Genomic DNA, 23673 nt, shown 5'->3' on the forward strand with positions numbered 1-23673 from the left:
ATTCAAAATCTTATTCAGCTTTGTTCCTCAGGACAAACATGACTCTTTTGATCTCCATGCTGCCAAAATTAACACTCAAGTAAAAATTATAGATTCTAATAAAATTACTGCATGGAGTTGATACTGTGACTCCTCATAAAAATGGTCACCCCTGTCTGTAAAGTGCATGGAGGCCACACAGACAATACAACTCTACTCCTTTCAACACACTATTCATAGAACCTACCGACTCGCCAAGTTTTATCTTAAATGCCCTTGAGCTTGGGGAAATCATAAGCTCTCTGAGGTTACAGTTAAGTGAACAGTTTCTCTGATGCACAGCATCAGACAAATCTTGTGTTTTACAATTTAATTCAATTTGTTAACCCCAATTTTATGTATAGATGCTGTCTGGTTCTTTTAACAGAAGGTCTACTACAATGTTTTTTAAAGAGCTGTTTGAAACGGACACGTATTCCTTTCCTACACTCTTTCCGCAAGACCACAGCACCCTTGGTGTGGGGGGAGCATATGGCTCCCATTAGTTCCCTTGCTTCTGAGTTTCCTTTGAAACCAGATTACCGTACTTGACTTTCAAATGTTTGCATTTGAAATCTGAAAGAAAACTGGGATTGCAAAAGGCACCTTTACCAGTTTACTGTAGATCTGTTTTAAATGCCACTAATTTCAAAACCTTAAGGCTGGGTCTTTTTTTTTGAATTTTTAATATTTATTTTTTAGTTTTTGGCGGATACAGCATCTTTGTATGTGGTGCTGAGGATCGAACCTGGGCCGCATGCATGCCAGGCGAGCGCGCTACCGCTTGAGCCACATCCCCAGCCCAAGGCTGGGTCTTTATTGTAATAGTCAGTGGAAAGAGACTTAATATTTTTTTAAAAAGTACTTTAGAATATTTAGAAATTCTAAACAGCTTTTCTAAGGTTTCCCAATCTTTATTTCAACAGGTGAAGGGCCTCTTAAAGAAAGTCCAATTTCTGAGTTATTAATTTGAATAAACTTGTAATTCAAAAGTGAACATATGCAGAAGGCTTCTAGTAATGATAACGAGGTTCATGATGTCCATTAAGAAACTTCTAGTAAGAGCTGAGTCAAGAATAGTAATTACTGTGACTTAGGGCACACACACACCAAAATGAGTCCATGTTCCTCGCCTCTGCTTATCAGCTGTCTTATGTGGAGATGGGCAGCTGGAGAAATGATAAATCAATCAGCTCACAGATGTACAGAGGGAACCGTCATCATCCCAGGCTACACACCTTCTTCAGTCATGCCAACCTTTGCTCCTATCACTGAGATTCGACTCCTGATGAATAACAGTCATTGAGTAAGAGGCAGACCAGTCAAGAAGGGTAGAGTGGCAGGGAGAGAAGGGCAGTGGGTGAGAACTGCCCTGCTAGGGAGTTGCCCTCCCTAACCCCAGAGATGACTCCTGACATCTTATCGTGATCCATAACATCTAACCCTCTGGACCACTTGGCTCTTCACAATAGACTGCAGCTGCAAAGTTAGGAAGGAAATACGAGCCATCAGACCAATTACGCTTTAGCACTAAACCTTTGCTAAGGCTTCATTCACATTATAGCCCAACAACTACTACAAAGGTGGTGTTTGTGAGGCACTGTGGACTAAACCCTAGCAGTGTTATTTACATAGCAGGCACTCAAATGTTTGTTGAATAAAAAGGTCCCTCACATAAAGACAAGGCAAGGCAAGGCCCTGCTATCTGCCAGATGGTCTCAATACAAGCTGCTGCCCGGATCTCTAGTCCCTCATCCAGAATTACGTCAACGCCATTTATCACCTGGGATAAAATCATGATGAAATACCAGTCCTAGCTGACAACAGTTGGTGAGATCTCTCAGATGTCACACATTTGTATAATGAGCCTGGCTAACCAAAGCTCCTATGAAAGATGCCATTTTCCTTTCCTGTGTAGTAGGTGCCTTATATAGAAAAGAATCTGAGCTGGGGGTGGTGGAGGATGCCTGTAATCCCAGCAGCTCTGGAGGCTGAGACAGGAGGACCTTGAGTTCAAGGTCCTCCTCTGCAATGGCAAGGTGCTAAGCAACCTTGTCTCTAAATAAAATACAAAATAGGGATGGGGATGTGGCTCAGTGGTTGAGAGCCCCTGAGTTCAATCCCCAATTTCCTCCTCCTCACCTAAAAAAAGAAAAGAATCTGAATTCCTATTTGGAGCCATCGTGTACTTCTCTTCCTACTCCTTGGTATGGCAGAACCTACTCTACTCTGGAGACGTAGGACAGGCTCCAAATCCCACTGATGAGGTTTCCCAGCTATGATTCAGTAAAGCAGCCTGACTTCTCCAGGGTTATTCTCGGCCCCGCTCTTTATAAGTCAAAGTTTCTTTAACTGTTTCTCAACCTTTGTATTCTTTGCTCATCAGTTTAGGTATCATGACTCTACTCTGAATGATTTCTGTAAAATACAACTGTAATGGAACTAGGCCTAATTACAGTTCAAATGTGTACAGACTGACAGTTCCACAATTACAACAAAACTTGACTGAATCACTGCTCCAGACTCCCCCACCACAGAATATCCTACCTCTCGTTCCAACAGGCATAGAGGCAGTTATGAAAGAAACATGTAAGAATCTAGAGGGATGAATGGAAGTAAAGCAGGTCAGAACAGACACATGGAGAAAACTTCCAACTCATTGTACCATTAAGCAACGTTTCTCTCCTAAGTTTGGAATTACAGGACAGTGGTAAAGACCAAGTACTTCATCATCAAAACATTAAATTCAGATCCCAGTTCTGTTCCTCACTGATTGCATGATTTGGGGCAAATTATTTAATTTTGAACTTCCATTTCTTTTTCTGCAAAGTGTACATAGTGACTTTTATTGCAGAATCATTGATGGGATTAAATGGGGGTAACGAATACTGAGTGTTGTACTGACCCTAAGACCCTAAGAAATATTTAATAAATAGTAGTATTAAAAATATCTTCCCCAAGCCTATCTAATTTCAATCAACTTACTCTTTCACACTGTTTTGAATTTATACCAATAAGAAATTCATTTAATCCTAAAAAGAAGCCTTTGAAAGAAACAAAAACATCTTTTCGAAGGCTAAGAGGGCAGTTTGATCTTTCTTATGCTCATTTAAATGAGTTTAATCAGATTGCTTTCCTCCTGTCTGGTAGCTGTGAGCACCTGCACTGAGTGAATGGAATAGTAGCTGAAAGGCAAGAAAAGTGAAGACACATTGAACTTCCAACTTTGGGATTTATCACGGGCTGGAAGAGAATGGTCTTAAGGCCAAAGGGAAAAACACACATTGCACGGGGGCTTTAGAGGAAGCAGCTGGGGAACAGTATGTCATAGTAATAAGGCTGTCAGAGAAACCTTGGCCTGCTTCAAAATTTTGGCTGGGCCAATCCTTCACGTACAAAAGGGAAAGACGTCTCAGTGCTTAAGTAAGATCTCTTGGTGCAAAGATCAATGGCACCAGAAGTTAAATGGTTTCCCATGGGACCTGGGATGCTCATGGCCATGAAGGTGCTTTTCTTGTAGTAAAATGTCCTGTAGGCTAAGAAATAAAGTGACTTTCACCCACTTTCAGAGTTTTACACGCCCTCCTTTCCTTAGGGAAGGCTTGTCCAACAAAATCCAAGCAAACCATGATTAAGGTCCATATTTAGAGCCTCACATTCCTATTTGCTCTTAATGATAACGGTCCCGTTACAAGCAGTGTATGAGCAGCCTTCCCAGATGTGAACGTATCTCACAGTAAGAGTAATCATGATTTCCAGAGAGACTTGCATAATTCTCAAGGTTTACCTTACCATTACTCTATCGTGTGAAGATTCTTTCTTTATTTTTTTTAAATTGGCACATAGTATTTGTATATATCTATGGAATACTGAGATGATAATTTGATATGTATATTTGTAATGTGTAATTATCAAATAAGGGAGTTAGCATTTTTGTTTCTTCAAACATTTATTGTTTCGGTATTTTGAAGAATTCTGAAATCTTCCAGTTATTCTGAAATACATCATAAATTACGGAAGACAATGGTTACTGCACGGTGCTAGAGAACACGGGCACTAATTCCTCCTATCTAACTACAGCTTGGTACCCACTGTCTAGCCTCTCTCCATCCTTCTCCACTACCCTTCACAGTCTCCAGGGACCACTGTTGCACTCTGGTCTTCTTTAAGACCCATATTTTTAGTTTCCTTAAATGAGTGAGAACATGTGATGTTTGGTTTTCTGTGCCTGGCTTATTCACTTAACAAGATCTCCTCCAGTTCCATCAAAATGAACAAAACAGACCATTCTAACTCCACAACAAATGAATACTTCTCATTTGCTGTCCCTCTGAATCAGGTATTTACTAAGTAGTTTCTACATATAGGAAATTGCAAGGAGATGCTAATTACAGAAGAAGACACAAATCTTGATCCCCACCTCCAGTGAATTTACAATCTAAGTAGAAAAACAAGATACAAAGACATGAAAATATAAGCAATTATAAAATATTCACATTAATGTTCCAAACATCCTTCAAAGAGCTGTAACAAGAAGATACATGAATGACTAGCAAACTGATTTTATGGTGGGGGTTTAAAAGATTAAGAAATGACTATCTGTTAGGGGTAGTCTCTCTCACTGGGAGAGACTTCAAACTGGATTTTTAAGGATGAGTAGAATGGATGGGTGTAGGGAATTATGCAATTACATCCTCAACATACTACACTTGTGTTTTTCCTGACCAAACATCCTTTCAAACAGACTTAACATCCCCAAGATTGCCTTAAAGGTGCAATGTGCTACGCACAGACACATCCTTGACAAGGAAGAAAGGGAACATGCTTCCTTTTCTTCCATGAAAGGCCGAGCTACGGAGATAGATGGAACGGTAAGAGGAAAAGAGAGGTGCAAGGGTCCTATCCAATATGGAGTTTGCACTATTTTAAGATATTCTAATTATCCTTACAAATTATGTAAAGGATTCAACACTCTCAGAAATACCTTTCATACACACCAACACTAAAACTACACAGTGGATGAAGTGGTAAAACCATGTTTTCAGATGTGCCACGTTTCACTTTGGAAATGGAGCACGGAATGACACTTTTGAGGACCAACATTTACTGTTTTGCTATCAAAAAAAAAAAAAAAAGCTTTGTGTAAAAAGCCCATGAATGTTGTAAGAAAACAGCTGTCATAATCGGAATCCTGAAGCAGACCATAGTGAAATATGCTTACTTCCTTAGTCATTCAGAGCAGCCCCAATACAATGTTAGTCTTGGAAACAGCCCCTGAACATATAAATCAGGATTTTACATGGATTTTAGTGCATTGCATGTAGGATCACAGGACAAATAACATGCAAAATTTCAGGGACTACACATTAATTGAGAAAAAAAAATTTCAAATAGTATTTACTAGAATTCTCCCTCTGAGGAGCGTGAGAGAGACACAGCTGATGGAAACGTGAAAAAGTTTGTTTCCTATCTGCAAGTCCTACAGCTGTTGACTTTTTCAGTTCTAGGGTGACAATGACTCACGCTAGTGAGCTCTTGTGCAGCTGGCAGCCTCCACAGAGGACTTGAGCTATATGTAGGAGGCTGCAGGAGGACTCCAACGGGAAGTCCACTTTTCAGGGTCCAGTTCACCCTCATCACAGGTGTGAGAGACATTTTACCATATTTCTTTGCACATAACAACTCTTGAACAAAAGCAGGGGGAACCTACCTGACCCGTTCTGGACTGGCTCCATCTCCCAGGTAGCTTTGATGCTAAAGCCTGGTGCATGCTAGGGGGTTGCATCCAAGCGCAAGAAGGAGCCAGTAACAGAAACGGACGTCCTAGAATCTGTAATAAGAGGAAAGAGTAAACTTCTGAGTAATAGTATCCTAAATGAGCACTTCAGACTGGCTGCTGAGGGCCCGTGGAACAAAACAGGAATCAGGTACTTTACCTTGGTAGATCTACTTTTAAAAAATGAGCTCCAGAACTCTCAGCTCTTCTTTTAATTCAGGGCTTGAGATACTGGCACAAGTTCAGTTCAAAAGCTGGCAGAAAGCACCTTTCGAAGGTTTTGTGAATATACTTTGCTGGTAATGATTTTTAGAAAGGAGGAAAAACAAAAAAACAAACAAAAAAAAAAGAGGAGAGGAATCCTCTTTACCATTCTTTTATGTATTTGCATGGAACAGCTGGAATCCTGTCCCATGCCTATCTCATATATCACAGCCACTTGCACTGAGCCAATGTCCCACTGCAGTGCCTCGGGAATCTGCAGTGTCACTCCTCTTCTGCTCGTTCTCTGCAAAGTGAAGTCATAGGGATGGATCAGCCAACCTGACTTCTCACTACCCTGCCCAGAATCCTTTGTGAGCTGAAATGAGTCATCGCTCCAAGAAAAGCTACAGCCTCCGTGTGTGTCTGGGCTAGCTCCTTTGTCTGTGCAATGCAGAGACTCTAGGTCAGGGACAGAGCCCAGGCACAGGGCTGCATGGGGCACATGCTTCTCTCCAAGGGGCCCAGGTGCCTCACATGCATTAGCACCAATTCATATTTTGTTAATCATCAAAACATTAAAAAGGGCACATACCTCCAGATACTTGAAGAAAGAACACACACATTAAAATTGATCTGGCATCTAATATACTCACCAGTCCACAATTATATACCTGACACATTTTCCTATATATTTTTTTTAAGGCTGGCTTCTCATTGTGATGAAGGACGACTCTCCATCGTGTGTGTAACAGGCAGTTCTACAGTATACTCACTGGATCAAAGTTTAGCTGCAGCGAGTTATCTGTCACGAATTCCAGTTGCCGTGCAAGTCTTTGCAAGCCCGGGTCTCATCATTCCCGACGCATCCCCTTCAGGCTTGCAGCCTGGGCAGCCAGTGCAGCTCTGCTGCTGCTGCCTGCCGATAAAGCCAGCGTTGGGAATGAGGTCACTATGTCAGGAACTCGCTCTCAGCGTGAGGTTCTCTGAGCTTACAACACAACTGGTAGGAGTCATAGGATTTTTATGTCACTGCTTCATGTGCCTTTTCTTTCTTTCTATTGTTTTTTTTTAATTTCGATGTCTAAGATCAGTAAGGCAAAAAAAATCAATTATATATCTGCATCAAAATGTCCTTTTCATGATATTATCTGTACCACCCACAATGAATAACTCATGCACATATGGGTACATGTTGTTTTCACATACACGTACACACACTCAAGCACATACACAAAAGGACCCCACTTCAGCAGAAACATCAACAAAGCATTTGGTCTTTTATTTACAGTACAAGAAAAGACATGTCAACATCTCAAGAGGAAAGAGGGGCGGGACTTGAGAGTGACAGGACAGAATGACAGGAGTATCAGAGAAAAATAGAGTCACAGTGGAAAAGAATAATTAAGGGGGGAAAAAAAAGAATTCTACTGTATTAGTAGTTCTAATTGCCCAAACTCTTCCAAACCAAAAGTAATTCCCAAACAAGCACCCCTCACTACCTCAACTCAGGAAACATACACCCGCCCGTTATCCCATACTCAGAGACTGACTAGATTTGGGCAGGAGAAGCCATGATGAGCGCAAAGTGGAGATGAAACCTAAAACAGGAAGCACCAGAGCACAAGGAACCATTAGCCAGGCTCCCCCAGATCTCAGAGCTGGAAGGGTCCTGACTGGGTCCCCAAGCTCAAATCCCACCAGAATCAGAACCTCTCTTAATTCCTGGGATTCAGCCTGTTCTCAAACATCTCCTTCCACAGATTCAGACCCCATCACAAGTCACACATACGCTCTGGTGAGCCTAAATCATCCTCTCCCATCACCCCACACAATGATTCCCATTCTGCCCTCAAGGAGCTGTTAACTCATCCCTCTTCAGTCTGTTAACTCATCCCTTCTCAGTTCATTAACTTATCTACTAGCTACAAAAAGCAATCTAGTCTTCACCTTCCAGACCATCTCTTCTCTCATCACCTACACTTTTGGAAGCCTAGTAAGCATGCAGCCTATATTTTCATTTATTGGTGAACAATACATGGGATCAGAACATTGTTAGCACCTCTTCAGTGCCTCCACCTTCCAATGATTTGCCCTTGTGGATTCCCTCTTTACTGGCAGTCAATTTCCCTCTTACAAGGCTGTGGACACCGGCTCTGTTCTCCACATGGCACTGTCCCCTCCACTGTTCTGGACTCTGTGTAGTCGTAAGACTGTGGTAGGTTTTTGGTTATTGTGTCTCACTGTCCATACCACACTAGCTGTTAAATCAGGCCTCCTCTAAGCACTTTTAAAAAAACCTCATCAATAATACTTTTATGTTTTATGATAAATAGTTTGGTCTTGATTTCGCCCTCCAATGTTCACTTGATATGCCATAGGTTCTGACCTATGCTGTGGTCTCAGCCTGTGTCCCACACCAGGGCCCCCAACCAAAGCGATTTGAAGTGGCTCTACTAAGCTGAATCCACCCAAATTCACACAATTCAGGCCATTTCCGTCAGTCATAGTCTAATCACTGTGAGGTCAAAAGTATACCTAAAAAAATTTGCACCTTAAGAATGCAGTGATGTAACTATATGACAAAAGTATAAGAAATTAAGATCTAAGTGGAGATATCTTTAGCCCTGGCAACTTAAGACCGTTGGCAGGGGGAATCTCTAGGTTATTGTACCACCTCTTGACAGAGACCCAAAGTTTCTTCTATAATCTGTAACAGTTTAAATAAGTAGATTAAAAACATCCAAATATTGAAAGAAAGAGGATGGAAAATGTATCCAAATTTACTCATATCTGAACATGCAAGTTTCCATCTCTGTGTGGGCCTACAGTACTTATATACAGATACTTCTAACCCTTATGAGAACCCTATCAGGCAAGTACGAATATGATTTCCTTCCTCAGAAAGTTAAACAGCTCAGGGTTACACAGCTCCTATGTGTCAGAGGGAGGATTTGAACCAGGAAAGCTACTGCCTCTCCATTATTATAATAACCACAGGAAACCAAAATAGTTATAGAACTATCCCTCAATTTTTAAATTTAACGTGAAGTCAATTGCTTACTTGGCACATGGGCCCAGTGGGGTGAAGGTCACAGCTTGGATCCTTGCATTACCAGGTCCCTGGGTCTAAGACTTCTGACTGACTGCCCTCCAACCTCAGCCAGTAGACTTTTATTGAACCTCCATGCAAAGGAGTGTGAAGGATCAGTCAAAACAATAATCACAAACTTTTCTTGCTGTCCTACTAATAGCAAGACAGGTTTTATGATGAATACCCAGTGGCCTTGAATCAAAAAAGACAGGTAAGAAAGGCACTCTGAAGTTTTTGACACCAATATCTGATAGACAGGGAAGCTTAAGAACTGACTCCAGCCATAATTAGCAGCCCTCCTCCTGCCCCCAGCACCTCCTGCTCCTTTTAATAACAGCTTTGGTGTTACGGTAAAGATTTACAAACATCATATAGAATATCCCAGAGGTGATTTGCTCAGTTGACGAGGTGTGGGCAGAGGTTGTGCTTGGCACTCGACTGGTTCCTTGGCAGAAGATTAAATAGTAGCAGCACTTAGTGACATCGTCATGCAGAATCTTAATAAACATTTTGATGACTAATGGTCTAGCACAGTCTTAGAGCTGCTGCACTTGATAAAGCAGAAAGCAATAAATATCCTTAAATCAATTAAAAATATCTACCGGGTGCCTAATTGCAATGTCCTATAGTGACTTGGGGAATTTAAATATGTGCAAGATAGCATACATAATGTAAGGCATGTACATTGGTACTTTTGCATGAACAAATGCCATGGTCTCTACCTTCAAGGAGCTTAAAATGCACTCAAGGAGAAGAGATACTCACACATAACAAGTGCAAAGAATACAAGGCAGTGTCTGTCACAGGGAGGGAACAGGAAACAGGTGCCCCTGAAAATTCAGGAGAAAAGAACCTGGGTTAGAACAATCAGGAATGGCTTCAAGGAAAGGTGAACTTTCACTATAAAGAAAAAAGAAAGGACGTCCCACATGTTAGATCATAGACTCCATGCAGAGGGGGATTTCTGCATGTTTTGTGTTTACAAATGTATTCCTAAAAAGTGCCTAGCACTAAATTAATATATACTGAAAGGAGGAAGGAAGGATGGAAGGAAGGAAGGAAGGAAGGAAGGAAGGAGCTGGAGGGAGGAAACATAAACCCAGGTGTGGAAGTATTGACAGGAAGAGGTGGAGGATCATAAGACAGTTCTTATACGAGGAAGTAAAGGGAGAGGAAGCATAAAGGGTGGTCCCAGATCAGATTGAGAAAGTCTTTGAAGGATCAGAAAAGGACGTGCCTTATATATGCAATGCATTTCACTTGGCATTTGTTATAGCCACCAGGAGGCTTTCTGCTTAGGAAGCCTCACCCCTCCATGAACCCAGAAACAATTACCGCTCAACTCTGGGCAGCTGGCTATGGGAAGGAAGGTTGGCAGGTGAGGTGTGGCTTCCTCAGGGACTTCTCTTGCCTCTCCTCACCACCAGAAGTCGGAAATGCCAAGACTCTCTCTGCTTTGCAAGACTATATCCATAAAGAAGAAAAAAATCCTAGTGTGTTACAATATTACACTCACTGTACCCTAGTTCAAGTCAACAGACATTTATTTAAATACAACACTTAGGAAATGTTTTTTTTTTTTTTTTTTTTGCTCAGGTGAATATAAAAACAAATGAGTTAAGTTCCTGTCCTCAGAGTTTAGCATCAATATCTGAGTCACTCAAAGCAAAGAGGGAAAGAGTGCCACAAGTAGAAGAAAGATGGTTACATTTGAAAAAGAAATGTCCAAAAAATATAGCGGGAACTGGGAAGCACTTTGGGAAGGAAGAGGCACCCAAAGTGGGCCATGCAGGATGAGTAAGTAAAGGTAGAAAAAAGAGAAAATGCGTCTTTCTAGGCAGTGAAGCAGAATAAGCAGAGACAATGTAGCGAGAAAGTGCAAGATGTTTTGGAGAATGGCTGATGGGCTATCTGGCTTGGCTAGGATGGAAGGATGCATATGCAAGAGATTGGCAACGATAAAGCCTACAAAACGGGCTGGGATACGCTTTTGAAGAACATTAAGTTGATGGAGAAAATCATCATAAGTTTTTTCCAGAAGAGTGATGTTCTTGATGCTGAATGTTTGGATTATGCTGGCACCAGAGCGTAGGATGCATCCATAGAGCGAAGATGATTACTGAGACAAGGTGAAAGGGAGACCGTGGGAACCTGAACAAGATGCAGAGTGCTGAATCAGGGAAGAGAGAAGCAGAGGGAGGTAAGAGATAATTTTCTGTTTCATGAATGTACTATCCAAAATTTCTAGCATGAATGTTAGAGTACCATGGGGAAAGCGTTTCTAATAGTAGCACATGGCCTTAACACTAATTGCTCAGGCTTTACCCAAAAGACGGTGCCCACAGCAGTAGCCTGACATTTGGAGTAGGCCCAAGGTAGAATATTAGTTCAAACTGAGAAATTCACATACACACACACAAAAAACAAAAAAGAAGAAGAAGAAGGAGGAGGAGGAGGAGGAGGAGGAGGAGGAGGAAGAAAAAAGAAAAGAAAAGAAACAAAAGAAAAAACGAAACAATGTAAATAGCATTTCCTGGGCACCAGTAACAGATCTGATTTTCCTGGTTGCATAAAATCTGATAAAAAACACAAATTAAAAATTTGAAGAAAGCAGTTCTGAAAACAAAGTTCCAGAGTTTTCAAGGCCTTTATAACTCAAGATCTACTGAGTTAAGTGCATTTTTCTAATGGGGAAGAAACAATTTCAATTAAAGCTGGATTAGATACAGCACAGTATAGGCAAGAAAATTAAATATTTAAAGAGCAAATACATTTGCTATCCTTACAAGCACAAGAGAGCATCAATACGAACGCTCAGGGAAGAACATGGATATTCTGCTACTTACTGAAATTCTCCTAAGTCTTTTGATCAGATCAATTCTCACAGGATTAGGAACATAAAATAATGACATTTTGGAGCTGGAGGAGACACTGAAAGTCAGCTAGTACATCATTTGACAGGAGATAATTTTAGCACTCTAGTGGGGGAGGTGACTTGCTCAAGGTGACAAAGAGTTTGCAGCAAAGCAAGAATAGTGTTCAGGTCTCTTGATTCTCAGTGCAGGCCTCCCTCTGTGACCTGATCACACCTGATGTTGTGGAGTAATGGGGAGATATACGCTAAAATACATTAAATAGAATTAAATAAGTTAAAAAATTAAGCTCCAAGCTTCCAAATTTACTTTGGATAAGAAATTATAAATTAAATATGCAGATATCCGATTTTCGATATTACAGCAGTGGTATAAATTACATTTTTTTTTTTCTCTCAGTTCTTCTAATCAAGGCCCAAAGAAGAAAAGGAGGGGAAAGATGAAAATGAGAAAAACTTGAGAGGACATATTCTCAATGGTTTTAACGTCATATACAAGAACTCTGGGAAAACGTGGAAAACGGAAATGTCACCCTTCTCCATTTTGTTATTACAACAATAGTATTTGGATTTGTGAACTACTCATTTCCAAACATGCCTGAATCTCTTTCGGATGTTCCTCCCTAGAACTTTCAACTGCAAAGAGTGATGGTATGCCCAAAGAAGCCTGCCATATATAAGGGTTAAAACTGATTCCATTATGAAAACTCCCTGAAATTAATGCAAGGTATGCATTTTACACTGTCACAGATTGCTATGCATCTTAATAGTTAAAAAAAAAAGAAGAAGAAAATTAAAAAATTTGTTTACACTGGATACTGGACATAGTACACTGTTCAACACTATGTTCCCAAATTTACAGGTCAACTGACCCTGCAGAGAGTCTGCTTAAATTATCTTGAGGTCAAATAATAAATTGCCAATGTAGGGTCCCTATCCCTGGGGGTAAATGTGTCCCCAATTTGGAAAACAACAACTATACTTGAAAATGGCATTTCCCAGTACGCTTTCAAAACTATCACAAGTAAATGGTAATGATAGACCATTACTGAGTTTTGAGCTCTTTTAGCTGGAATTAGTTATAAGGTCAAAGAGCTAAGAAGCTGAATTATTTTATTGCTGGCTTATTTAATTATAGCCAAGTTAGTCTTTCTGTGGACTGCATTCCTGCTCTGTAAGATGAAATCAGGGGAAAAATATGAAGTTTGCAAAGGCTGACATATTTTTTTTTTTAAGAAGATGTAGCCATAGAACTAACCTCTGACCTCAAGGTGCTTCCAATTAACTGAGGAATGAAAAAAAGTTATGAATAAGAGGGAAAAATACTGCAAACTCAGTCCAGATAAAGTGTGAAGTAAAGAAACACTGCCCAAACATTTCCATTACAAAGTTGAGCTGGGCATATCTGGGTTGAATTCATACGTGTTACAGACCCCAACAAAAACCTGTTAGAAAGGGTAAACCATTATCTGACAAACTTCAGAGCGGTTTCTAGATCTCCATAGATTCTGGCCTGACTCCTAATGTCTATTCTGTCTCTATTCCAGAATGAGAACAGTTTGTATTGCTGTATTCACTGCTTCACATGTTCAGCACCTAAAACCAGTAAACTGAAGTAGTCACCCCCTTATTTGTGATTTCATTCTGAGGCTAACTTGTGGTCAACCACAATCTGAAAATATTAAGTGGAAAATTCCAGAAATAAACAATTCATAAGTTTTACATTGCAGGCTGTTCTGAATGACGTGATGATATCTCCTGCTGTCCCAATCCATTCTACCTGGGATGTCAATCATCTCTTTGTCTAGTGTATTCATACTGTATACACTACCTGTCCATTATTCACTGAGTCACTGTCTCTGCTATCAGATCAACTGTTTTGATATCTCAATCTTGGGTTCAAGTAGCCCTTATTTCACCTAATAATGGCCAAAAAGAACAAAAGTAGTAATGACATCAATTCAGATGTGCCAGAGAGAAACTGTAAAGTGCTTCCTTTAAGTAAAAAGGTGAAAGTACAATATTTTTAGAAACCACATTAATGCAGAGTCGTCCTATCAATCCCCAAAATTCCCTCATACTGTGCATTATACACCCCTATTCTGGAGAAACTACTGATATGTTCTTAGTCTCTATTGGTCTGCCTTTTTTAGAATGTCATATAAGTGGCATATACCACGTAAGCTTTTGATACTGGCTTCTTCACAGTGTATAATGTTGAAATTCATCCATGTTGCATGTCCTAGGAATGAGATTGCTGGGTCTTATGATATGGATATATTCAGCCTCATAAACTACTGACCTGTTTTTCAGACTTCCCATGAACATATATGAAAACAACACAGTGAATCCCTCGATCGGGTACATCCATAAGAATGGGATCCTAACTAGAATAAGATATAGTTGTATAATTATATCAAAATGGATTCTGGTGTCATGTATAACTAAAAAGAACCAATACAATCCAATTAGCAATGTAGTTCTAGCAGTTTTTGTTTTGTTTTGTTTTGTTTGTTTGTTTTTGGTAAACTTCTTGGAGTTTTCTATAAGTCAAGTTGTTTGCAAAGAGACAATTTCATTAGACCTTTCAAGCCTTTTATTTCTTTCTCTTGCTTTATGCCAATGGATACAAATTTGAATACAATGCTGAATAGGAATGCAGAAGGTTGACACCCTTGTCCCATTTCCAGTCTTAAAAGGAGAGTACTCAGTCTTTCTTCATTAAGTTTGATGGTTAGCTGCAGATATTCACAGATGTTCTTTACCAGGCCCAGAAATCTGCCTTCTTTTCATATGTTGTTAAGAGATTTTTATCATCAATATATGTGAATTTGGTCAATTGCTTTTTCTGAATCAAAAGTATATGATTTTCTTCTTTTGTCTGTTAATGTGGTGGGTTACACTGGTTGATTTTCAAATGCTAATTTAGCCTTATATCCCAAGGCTTATCTCATTCAGTCATGATTCATTATTTTTTTATATTGCTGGATCCAATTTGCTAATATACTGTAGAAGATTTCTTACACCAACGTTCACAAAGGACACTGACTTGTCATTTTCTTCTATAGTAATATCTTTGGTTTGGGTATAAGGCTAATTGGGAAGTGCTGCCTTCTTTTCTTTCTTTCTTTCTTTTTTCTTTTTTGAAGAACTGATAGTATTTCTTCCATAAATGATTCATAGACTTTCCAGTAAAACTATTTGAACCTGAAGTATTTTGGTTTTGGAACATTTTGTAAAGTTTTAGCTAAAAAATAAATTTGTTAAAAAGACATGGGACTATTCAGACAGTGTATTTCTCCTTGTGTAAGCTTTGGTGGGTTATTCTTTCCAGGATTTGGTTCACTTTATCTAATTGTTGAATTTATGTGCACAGAGCTGTTTTTGGAATTTGCTTATACTTCTAGTGGGGACAGTAGTGTTATAGCCTCTTTTACTACTTATATTGCAAATTTGTGTCTTCTTAGTTTCCTGTCAATCTAGACAGAGGTTTATCAATTTCATTGATACTTTAGAAGACTCAGCTTTGGATTTCATTGGTTTTCTTCAATATTTTCAATGAATTCTCAAATTCATTGATCTGTAATCTTATCTTTATTATTTTCTTTCTTCTACCTGCTTTGGATTTATTTTGCTTTTATCTACTTTGGCACAGATTGCTCAGTATAGATCTTTTTTCTTTTCTAATATGAGCACTTAATCTATGTATTTCCCTCTAAGACTTACTTTAGCTGCTTCATATGAATTATGATATACTCTGTTTTCATCTTTGTTCACTTAAAAAGATTTTTTACTTTCTCTGAAGCTTCCTCTTTGATCCATGGATTACTCAGAAGTAGACTTTAATTTACTAGTATTTGGAATATTATCAATTATCTTCCTGTTTTTGATTTCTGTTAAATCCCATTATGGTAAGAAACTTCTTTTGGATGATTTCAATTCTTTTAACAGTTTTTAGGTCTGTTTTAAGTTTCAAACTATCACCTATCTTTGCAAATGTTCCCTGAGGATTTGAAAGGAATGTGTATTCTGCTATTTGGAAGAGGAACATTTTAAAAATGTCAATTAGATCTGGTTGTTTGATAGTATTGCTCAATTTTTCTATATCCTTACTGGCTGTCTGTCCACTGCTTTTACAATTACTTGCTATTACTTGTTTTCCCATTTTTCCTTTCACCTTTATTCTGTAGGTATGTTTTTGTTTTGAGCTATTCAAATTATTATTCTATTTAAAATGTACTGCAGACAGCATATTCTTCAGTCATTTTTTTAAAAAATCCATGCTGAAAATCTGTTATTTAATTGCTATGTTGAAACACCTTATATTTAATGTAATTTTTATAGCTATCATTTAGTACATGATTTACTTTTCCTTCTTCATTTTGTTCTTTTGTTTTGCCTTTCTTTCATTTGGATTATTTGAATACTTTTATTATTCTATATTAATTTATCTATTGATTATTAATCATATTTCTTTGCATAGTGTTTTTAGTTGTTCTAGACATTTCAGTATTTATACTTAATGTTTTCAGTTTGCTGAGAATTAGTATTTTCATTTGGCAAACCTTGTTATCATATTAGACCCTTTCCCCTCTCTTCCTTTATGTTATAGTTGCCACCTGTGTTACATTTATATACATGAAAACTCTATTCTATTAATATTTGCTTTCTATCATTTTTCACATTTTTAAAAGAACTCAAAAATAATGAATTATATTTACCAAAATATTTGCCATTGTTTTTTCTTTATTCTTGATGTTCCAAAATTTCCTCTGGCACAATTCCCTGTTGATCCGCATTTCCCTTGAAATACATCTGGTAATGAATAATTTTAGTCTTCTTTTACCTGAGGATGACATTATTTCATCTTCATATTAGAAGGATATGTTCATTGGATACTTCAAAAATATTGTTCCACTTCATCCTAGCCTTTGTGGTTTCTAATGAAAAATGTGCAATCGTTTAACATATTTTATTACATAATGTGTATCATACTTCTCTAGCTGTCTTCAAGATTTTTCTCATTACTGTGTGTATATATGTGAATGCATGACCAATGTGATTCTGCAACCTGTATACTCAGAAAAATGAGATATTATATCCCATCTGATTCAAATGTATGATTATCAAAGGCCATTGTACTGTCATATGTAACTAATTAAAACAAATTAAAAGAATTTAAAAAATATGGTTTAAAAAAAAAGATTTTTCTCTATTTTGTTTTCAGCAGTTTATGATGTGTCTAGTCTGGATTTCTTTGCGTTTATCCTGAATAGATTTGTTCAGCTTCTTAAATCTGAAAGTTTAGGTCATTTATCAAATTTAGTTTTGGGTCATTATTTCTTCAAATCGTATTCTTTTTGGAACACTGGCTACTCCACAAATGCTGAACATTTTTTGTATTGTCCCATATATCCCTGGGGCTCTGTTTACTTACTTTTTTGATCTTATTATCACTTTTTTTGAAACTGGACAATTTCTATCGATCATATCCTCAAATCCACTGACTCTCCTACTTTATACCCGGTTATTGAGGCCATCCATACATTTTCATTGTTGGTTATTACATATTTAAATTTCCAAATCATGAACTGCTTCTGAATTATATCTTCTATTCCCACATTTCTGTGACCAGGATTACAACCATTGATTTAATGTCTTTGAAAATGTCCAATATCGATGACATCTCAAAATTTGCAACTGTTAATTGTCCTTTCTCAAACAAATTGAAGTTATCCTGGTCCTTCAGAAGCTACTGTAATTTTGAGTACTGTTGATTACTGTGTTATGAGATTCTGAATCTTAAAATCCTAAGGACAATGTTGGAATTTTTTTTTTTTAAACAGAGATTGAACCCAGGAGCACTTAACCACTGAGCCACATCCCCAACCCTTTTTTGTATTTTATTCAGAGACAGGGTCTTGCTGAGTTATTTGGAGCCTTGCTAAGTTGCTAAGGCTGGCTTTGAACTTGCAGTTCTCCTGCCTTAGCCTCCTGAGCAGCGGGGATTATAGGCATGTGCCACCATGCCCAGCTTGAATTTTTTTTTAAACAGATGATCAACATGCTTTAGTTCAGCTTGCCATTTCCAAGCCACCTCCATCAGGAGTGATCTGAATTGAATCTCAAAGCCTTTACAATGCTATTTGGATTTGAACCCCACGTACACCATTCAATGGTCAGTCTGGGACTTGTGTGAAGGTCTAGTTCACTTTCAGCTCTCAAAAGGCTTGAAATGCTGCTTAGCATTGGTCCAAACATGCACAGCTAAGAAGTGAGCCCAGGCATTCATATAGTATTCTATGCAATAGTGCTCTGGGTTCTCTGTGATCTCCCCAACACTTTTCAGTTTGGGGACTGGGGGTGCGGGCCTTTTATGGTCTTTCTGTCACAAGCTTTAACTGCTTGCTCAGCCATGTACTTCCAGCAACTGCATCTGTCTGGTACAAAATCCTCTCTGTGATCTTCCCAATACTTTTCTTTCTTCCCTCCTTCCTTTCTTTCCTCTCTGCTCAGTGTTTTAATGTTATTTAAGAAAAAATTATTACTGCATTATAGCTATAAATTTTGAGATTCATTTTGACATAATTATATGAGCATGGAATATAATTTGCTCCAATTCAGTCATCAGTACGTCCCCTTTCCCTTCCCTCCTCCCTGCCCCTGTTCCTTTCCCTCTATTCTACTGGTCTGTCTTCTATTTACTTAACAGTTTCTTTAAATAGTGCATCATAGATAAACATAAAAGCAAAATTCACTGTGGTATATTCATTTATGTACATAGGGCAGTTCAGTTGGTTTCATTCCACTGTTCCTCTCTTTTCTTGTCCCTCTTCCCTCCCCTTCAATCCTCTTTATCTACCCCATTCATCTCTCTCTTATTTTCATGGACACCCTTCTCTCACCTGGTTTATCTTTCCCCTATATTTTGGTCTAGTTTCCACATATGAGGGAAAACATTTGACCCTTGACTTTCTGGGTCTGGCTTATTTCACTTAGCATGATGTTCTCCAGTTTCATCCATTTATTTACCAGCAAACATCATAATCATTCTTCTTTATGGATGACTAAGACTCCATTGTGTATATGTGCCACATTTCCTTTATCCATTCGTCTGTTGATGGGCATCTAGGCTGGTTCCATAGCTTGGCTATGGTGAATCGCACTGTTATACACACTGGTGTGGCTACATGCCTATAGGATGCTGATTTTAGATCTTTTGGATACATGCCAATGAGTGGGATGGTGGTTTCAATTCTGGGTGGTGGTGGTGGTGGTGGTGGTGGTGGTAGCTATTCATTCTGCCAGAAGACTGGAGCCTCAGTTGCCTTGCTCTACCATGTACTTCCAGCAACTGCATCTCAGTCTCTTGCCCAGAGTTGGAAGGACACAGGGAGAAAAGAAGCAAGGAGAATTTGTCTCATTGGGACCATAGTTCCTTGGACCAGAAAAGATTCCCTCTCCTCACAGTCCTAGGGCTTGCTCAGTCCCTACTGTCACTGTGCCTCTGTCGGACTGACTACCAACTGGGGAAGGAGAGGACAAAAGAAGAAAATGAAATGGACACTTCTTCTACTCACTCACTCTGAGCTTTGAAGTCCCCTTTCCTGCTCCTCAGGTCAAGAAGCAAGGGCTTCACTTGAAGAACTTTCTGTCCATACTAATGTGATTTGGCCTACCCTTGAGTGTATTCTGGGTAGACCAACAGGGCACTCAAGACATTTGTGCTAGTTGGGTGATGCTTCGAATTCTGACTCCCTTCTCCACTGTGCCTGCTGTCATCCACATTTCAGAGTCCTCATGTAGCTGCTGTGTGCACCCTGTCCAGGTTTATGGCGGTGTTCACTGTGAGGGAGAGGCTGGAGGGTGCTTGCTCCACCTTGCTCTACCAGAAGCCAGAAGCCACACGACTTTCTCTTTAAAATAGCACTATTAAAGGGAGAAGCAAATAGGTTCACTTTATTTGTTTTCTTTTTACAAACCTGACTTTCATTTTAGGGTTGATGTAGCTGAGCTTTTTTTTTTTTTTTAAAGTCTTATTTCAGCCTCAAAAAGATTCCCTTTCAGTTCATCTGTTTATCACCATACCAAACATTTCTCTTTTCCCCACCTCTGTGGTATTAGACAGACATGGTTAAGGAAAAGTCACCTCCTTTATTGTGACTCTGGCTCCTTTGGCACAATCTGTTCTTCAGAGTTACTAATGAGAAGCCAACCTGATTGACAGGAGTACCCATCTCCCTTTCCCCAAGTCCACCCTCTGGCACACGTATTAATGAGCTTGGTCATCAGTGTCCAATGGAGAATGAGGCACCCACACTCCCCACAGACCAGATCATTAGCGTCAAATGTAATTATGGAGTTCACCGATTCCCTTTTTGACCCTTTTTCTTTTATCTCCACCATACAGAGAGGAGAGATGGGTGCTTTCAAAGACTCCCTCCTTAGTCTTGGCTGAAGCCATCACCATTGAGAGAAAAAACAAGTAGGGCCTGGACTTTTCCCCCCAAAATCTTCAGACTTCCTACTTTTAGTTCAAATTGTTGTTACTTTTGTATCACTCAAATACGCTCAGTATACAAGCACAACTGGTTTCTATGCTCTATTGACTCAAAAAATTCCACCCCAAACAAAAACCCTCAAATTGTACATCTCAACAGTTATACTCTCGTGAGTTAAAAATAAAAAATTTCAAAATTCTAATGGCCTTCCCACTGCATCATGGGACCCAGTGGATACTTTAAAAAGAGCTCCATGAGGATTACAAGTTCAAAGCCAGCCTCAGCAACTTAGTGAGGCCCTAAGCAACTTAGAGAGACCATGTCTCAAAATAAAAAAATAAAAAGGGCTGAGGATGCGGCTCAGTGGTTAAGTGCCCCTGGGTTCAATCCCTGGCCCAAAAACAATAGCTCCATGTGCAGTTTTCTCATAATAGAACAGCAAAATGCCTGCTCAACAGAAATCTTTACTGGATAGCTTGATGAACAGGCTAGGTTATATTTTTTAATGCTACCATACTAGAGAGTGAAATCTGGAAGTCATATATGCAGCATGAGTGGATTTGCCAGAAAAGGTTTATGGATAATGGGTAAATTTCCTACTCAAGCCAAATGAGGATTTTCATTTCTGGCTATGGGCAAGCAGCGCTTTGGGTTGGTGGGGAGGGGCGAGGAGAAAGAGAGGGAGGGAGGGAGGCAGGCAGGCAGAGGCAGGTGTCCACGAAGCTAAAACTGCTTCATGCGGATACCCCCTATAGTTAGTGAGAGTCACCCAAACACTTTCTGTGCACCAGTGGTGGTGACCTTCTTTGGCCTCCATAACACTCTTAAGGCAAGGGTCCAGTGGGGGACAGTGATGTGGCCTGAATCAGAGAAAGGCTCTTCCTCAGTGAGTGACAAACTGCTTGGTCTGTTCAGTACACTGAACCCAACCACTGTCCACCCCTCTTGCTAAGGAATCATTGAAACTAAATTATCAGTAAGTATGAACATCACTGATGGGTACCCATCATGGGTACCGAGAGGGCAAAGGCTACTGGAGATGTCTGAATGTCACACTTACCGTTATTTACTGAAATCACAGAAAGAACTGAAAAGTGTGTAAAAGTTGGTTTCTAACTCAAATTCAGGACACTCCCCCACCACCATCACACACACACAGAGTTAAAGACTGATAAGATGGCACAAAGTATTTTCTCATCTCTGAACCAAGAGCAATATGACAGTCTATACTGACAGGTGAATGAGTGATCAATTAACTCCCTTATCTTTTGGTGTGATCAGAATTGTAGTCCAAGATCAATGCCCCCAATACTAGACACATAAGAGCTGCAAACATAAAATAAACATATTCTAATACATAAGAGCTGCAAACTCTGTGAATTGAAAGACCAGAGTTGATATTTTAGGAATGATTCAAATGAAACTGATTTTTAAAAGTACATGTTTCTGCCAAAGCCGAATGTTCTCTCTGATACACGGACGCTAATACGCATGCAATAAAGGGGGTGTGGGGAGAAGAATAGAAAGAAGTTCATTGGATTAGGCAAAAGGAGATGAAGGGAAGGGAGGGGGGATGAGAATAGGAAAGACAGTAGAAGGAATCAGACATAACTTTCCTATGCTCATGTATGAATACTCAACCAGTGTAACTCCACATTATGTATAACCACAAGAATAACCATGCTCTACAGCTCTACCACTTGCCTCCCATGAGTGGGGCACTGGGTTCCATACTTAGCATCACATAAATAAATAAAACAAAGTTATCGTGTCCATCTACAACAAAAAAAAATTTTAAAAAATTTAAATACATTCTACTGTCATGAATATCTATAAAGAACAAACTTTTTTTTTATTTCCAGTGTAATTGATTTTTGCAAGATATTAAAGCAAGTTAGAATTTCTCTTGAACCTCTGATGACCCCTTTCATATCAGATGATTTTTTAAAAATTTTTTATTGTTGGTTGTTCAAAACATTACATAGTTCTTGATATACCATATTTCACACTTTGATTCAAGTGGGTTATGAACTCCCGTTTTTACCCCATATACAGATTGCAGAATCACATCAGTTACACATCCATTGATTTACATATTGCCATACTAGTGTCTGTTGTGTTCTGCTGCCTTTCCTATCCTCTACTATCCCTCCTCCCTTCCCCTCCCCTCCCCTCTTCTAAAGGAGGTACTTCAGAAATTGTAAATATTTGGGCAAAAATTTAAAAAAATTATCTTATAAAAAAAGTAAACATTTCCGAATACTAAGCTACTAACTCTAAATTTACAAAACTTAGCAACAGAAGTTGTCTGAGAGCGCTTTTATAATAAAAGAAGCATGGTATACGTTTTCCTCTGCATTTTCCCTTTTTATGCCTTTCCTTGCTAAGTCACAGCCATACCAGGTCTTTAATGTCTTTTCAAGTAGCACATATGTTAATGAAGGAGACTGTGCTCTTAATGATCTGTTCAGATTAGTAAATTTTCTGTTACCTTTCCAAAAATCAGCATGTCTACCACATTCACATTTTGTAATAATGGAGTCAATTCTCATAGGAGTAGCAAAACTGGCCCCTTTAAAGTTCCACACCTCATAAAAGGCTTGTTTTAAGAACAAACGGCTGATGGAGAAAGACATTATTCCCCGTGTGATACTATATCCTATTACTTTATGCTAGAATCTAAAATATTCTTGCCTACATAGCTTAAAGTCATATGTACTTAATCACTGTAAGTATTTAAAGTGTCACCTCCCTGGGTTATACTATTTACCTTTTATGCTGTCCACCCTCCCCCCACCCCCAATCCAATCTACTCTCTAAAAAGAAGGGGAAAAAAATCCCCTGGCAACAAAGATCCTTTTGATAAATTGGCTTGGGGCCACAAAGTGGTCAGGAAAAAGGGTTGGTCTTTTCAGCACTGGGATCTCAAAGCAGAGGTGGTAGGATTTCTGTCTCCTGAGCTGTCCTGGGCTGGTCACCTGAGAGCTGGACCAACACTTTCCAAATTCTGGTGGGTGAGTGGGTGAGTGTGCGCTTTTGTGAACAATTATTTCACCAGTTCCCATGGAAAGAAGAATGAATTAGGATAATGTAAAAATGTTGTCATAAAGATAACTTTGCTGGATTAAAAACTTGTCTTTTATTCTGCTTGTGTGTGTGTGTGTGTGTGTGTGTGTGTGTGTGTGTGAGAGAGAGAGAGAGAGAGAGAGAG

General features: G+C 39.1%; 1 protein-coding gene across 8 annotated transcripts in view; it reads right to left on the reverse strand.

The window, feature by feature from the left end:
* Stox2 (storkhead box 2) overlaps positions 1 to 23673 on the reverse strand; it is a 222609-nt gene that overhangs the window by 27151 nt on the left and 171785 nt on the right. Inside the window, exons 1-2 of one of the 8 annotated variants that reach the window (XM_048791920.1) lie at positions 6772 to 9818; positions 5729 to 6302 (exon numbers count right to left, since the gene is read on the reverse strand). The exons of 5 other annotated variants lie outside the window; for them this stretch is intronic. In XM_048791920.1, the coding sequence (XP_048647877.1) occupies positions 5729 to 5753 (25 nt within the window). In that variant the 5' untranslated portion in view covers positions 5754 to 6302; positions 6772 to 9818. Of the gene's footprint in view, positions 1 to 5728; positions 9819 to 9854; positions 9920 to 23673 lie in introns of those variants that run through there. 2 more of the 8 variants (XM_048791921.1, XM_048791919.1) reach the window with 2 other exon arrangements.

Source organism: Marmota marmota, unplaced genomic scaffold (genome assembly GCF_001458135.2).
Source record: "Marmota marmota marmota unplaced genomic scaffold, marMar, whole genome shotgun sequence".
Classification (NCBI taxonomy): domain Eukaryota; kingdom Metazoa; phylum Chordata; class Mammalia; order Rodentia; family Sciuridae; genus Marmota; species Marmota marmota.